This window comes from Morone saxatilis, unplaced genomic scaffold (genome assembly GCF_004916995.1).
Source record: "Morone saxatilis isolate NCDOM2014 unplaced genomic scaffold, NCSU_SB_2.0 Contig5, whole genome shotgun sequence".
Taxonomy (NCBI): domain Eukaryota; kingdom Metazoa; phylum Chordata; class Actinopteri; family Moronidae; genus Morone; species Morone saxatilis.
Window position 1 is genome coordinate 3,122,125 of NW_023340095.1, and position 2,373 is coordinate 3,124,497.

The window sequence follows — 2,373 nt, forward strand, 5'->3', positions numbered from 1 at the left end:
TCACATTTTAATGCCTTTCTTTGTCATCTGTGATATAAAAACATCAGATTTCTACACAGTCGGAGAAAGTAAGAGTGTGCGTCCTGCTCATAGTTTAATTATAAAATCCTCCGTTAACCAGCACTCTTCTCTGCTTCCATCAGTACGTTTTCTGCTCGTTTTGAGACGCGTTGTCTTTTCGAATAACCTCAACAAATACTTGAAACACTCCTGGACACACGGACTCACCATAGGTCAGTCGCTGTTGTGATCGGCTCATAATTCAGGATCTCCGGCGCTGAATGAAGACGAAAGACAAAGTCAGCTGAGATTCAATATTAAAAGAATGTCCTCTGTAGTTTCCTGTATCATTTCTAACCCCATGCTGTTTTATTTCACCACTAGTGATGTGTAGGTTTGGTATTTCTGCTGCGTCTGTGTCTGTTGGTCTCCTGACTCTAACTCTAATGTGGTTAAGCTGGTGATATCCTGTCTGATGTAATCAGTGTTTTATTACCAGCATCACCTTACCCACATATTCAGGTGTGCCAAGTATCTCTCTGAGCTCTCCCACCGCACCCAGCCTGCGTGCCAGACCAAAGTCTACGATCTTTATGTCTCCTGGAGGCGACAGGCTGGTGAGGAGAATGTTCTGCGGCTGAGAAGGAAACAGAGAGGAAACACACGGTGAACATCATGTGCGGCAGAAAGCAGAAGCGCCGAAGAGATAAGACGGACTTTAAACTCAAAGCTTGTTCCCAAGGCCTCTCTCTTTGAATGCTCACTCATGTTTTTGCACTCAAAGGGAGAGAGGTGCCAACCTTCCTGTGAGCGCTTGATTATTTGTTCAAGTGATTAAAATATATTGACCGTGTGACACCGGATAAACACCATTATTCAGTTATTACATAATTCTGCAGAAGAGAAGTTGAGGAGTACAGAATGTGCCCGCTGTGTTACTGTAAATGTTAACCACTGGACTCCACCTACAAACAGATAACTGCACTTTCATTTAACAGCCTGGTGTCAGTACTGCACTCATTTTACACTCTGCCCCGGGTGAGGGGTTCTGTTACCACCCATAATCCTCGCTGTGTGCTCAACTGGGTCATGGAAATAGGAAATTGGGGTTTTGAGTTCACAACTGCTCTAAAAAAAAACAGGGAATACACTAAAGAGGGGGGGTAAACATGTAAAAATAGCTTCTCCGGGCTCCAGATACTCTCATGTCTGTGGTTTTCTGTGTGGACGGACCTTCAGGTCTAAGTGGACCAGGTTACTCTGGTGGAGGTGGTGGACTCCCTCCAGTGTTTGCCGGATCAGACGGGTGATCTGGGCCTCGTGCAGCAGCTCCTCAGACACACAGTGGTCAAATATCTCTCCGCCCGCCGCGCTGAGCAAAGAGAAAACACACACACGCTGTAAATACACAAACACAACTGTGAACGGACAAACACCAATGATGCGTTCAGGGACTGCTGGGCGGCCCTGTGGTTTTAGTGGCCAACCCACAGCCGGAGGGTCACCGGTTTGATCCTGCATGTGTCGGCAAGAAGGCAACCACCTTCCTGCTTACTCACTGTGAAGCACTGGAGCCAAACGTTCACTCACAGCCCCAAAATTACGCCCAGAGTCCAAAGTACAAACTTTACTACAGTTCAGGTTATTCTCGTTTCTCTAGGGCCTTTTTGAGTTGTTGTTTCTTAGATCAACAGTGAGTTGTTCGGCTGTTTCTGCTCTCGGGAAGGGATTTAGTCGTCTGTAACAACAAGTATCAAAAGGTGTGGTTAGAAAGTCCGAGAAAGACTTTAAGAAAAACGCCGTGTGTTCCTATTTACGATCTAATCTCACGTCCAGTTTCTGTTGTGATGGCACAAAGAAACTCCAGATGAACAGTAATACGGCGGACGTGAGCGGACTGCTAATAAACCTGTTTGTAAGAATGTGGATTACATAAAACCAGCAGCGAGTGTGGCAACTGCTCGGGACTTTGCCCTTCAGCAGGCGTCTGCAGGATCCCTCTGCTGCGTGTTTTTGCTTGTTTGTGGCAGAGAGAAAAACACAGAGGTTATATAATCGTCTGCTGCTGTGAACTCACTACTCCAGCACTAAGACGATGTCGTGATCCGTCTCGTAAGCGGCGTGCAGGTTGACGATGCGGGCGTTGTTGCGGGCCATCTCCAGGACGGCCATCTCGTGAATGACTTCGGCCCGGCAGTCGCGACCTCGCCTCCTCTTCCGCAGGAACTTGGCGGCAAACGCTTTGCCCGTGGTCTTCTCCACGCAGCGCTTCACCACAGCGAACTTCCCCCTACGGAGCAGAAAGTGGACTTCATGGTCAAAGTGAAACTATTCCTGATACAACCGCTTTAAAATACTGACTGAAACCACAAT

At 47.4% G+C, this 2,373-nt stretch overlaps 1 protein-coding gene across 1 annotated transcript in view; it reads right to left on the minus strand.

Annotated features, from left to right (window-relative positions):
- stk17b (serine/threonine kinase 17b (apoptosis-inducing)) overlaps positions 1 to 2,373 on the minus strand; it is an 8,511-nt gene that overhangs the window by 2,784 nt on the left and 3,354 nt on the right. The window contains 4 exon segments of the mRNA XM_035676739.1: positions 147 to 277; positions 511 to 637; positions 1,234 to 1,372; positions 2,078 to 2,328. Of these exon segments, the coding sequence (XP_035532632.1) occupies positions 147 to 277; positions 511 to 637; positions 1,234 to 1,372; positions 2,078 to 2,328 (648 nt within the window).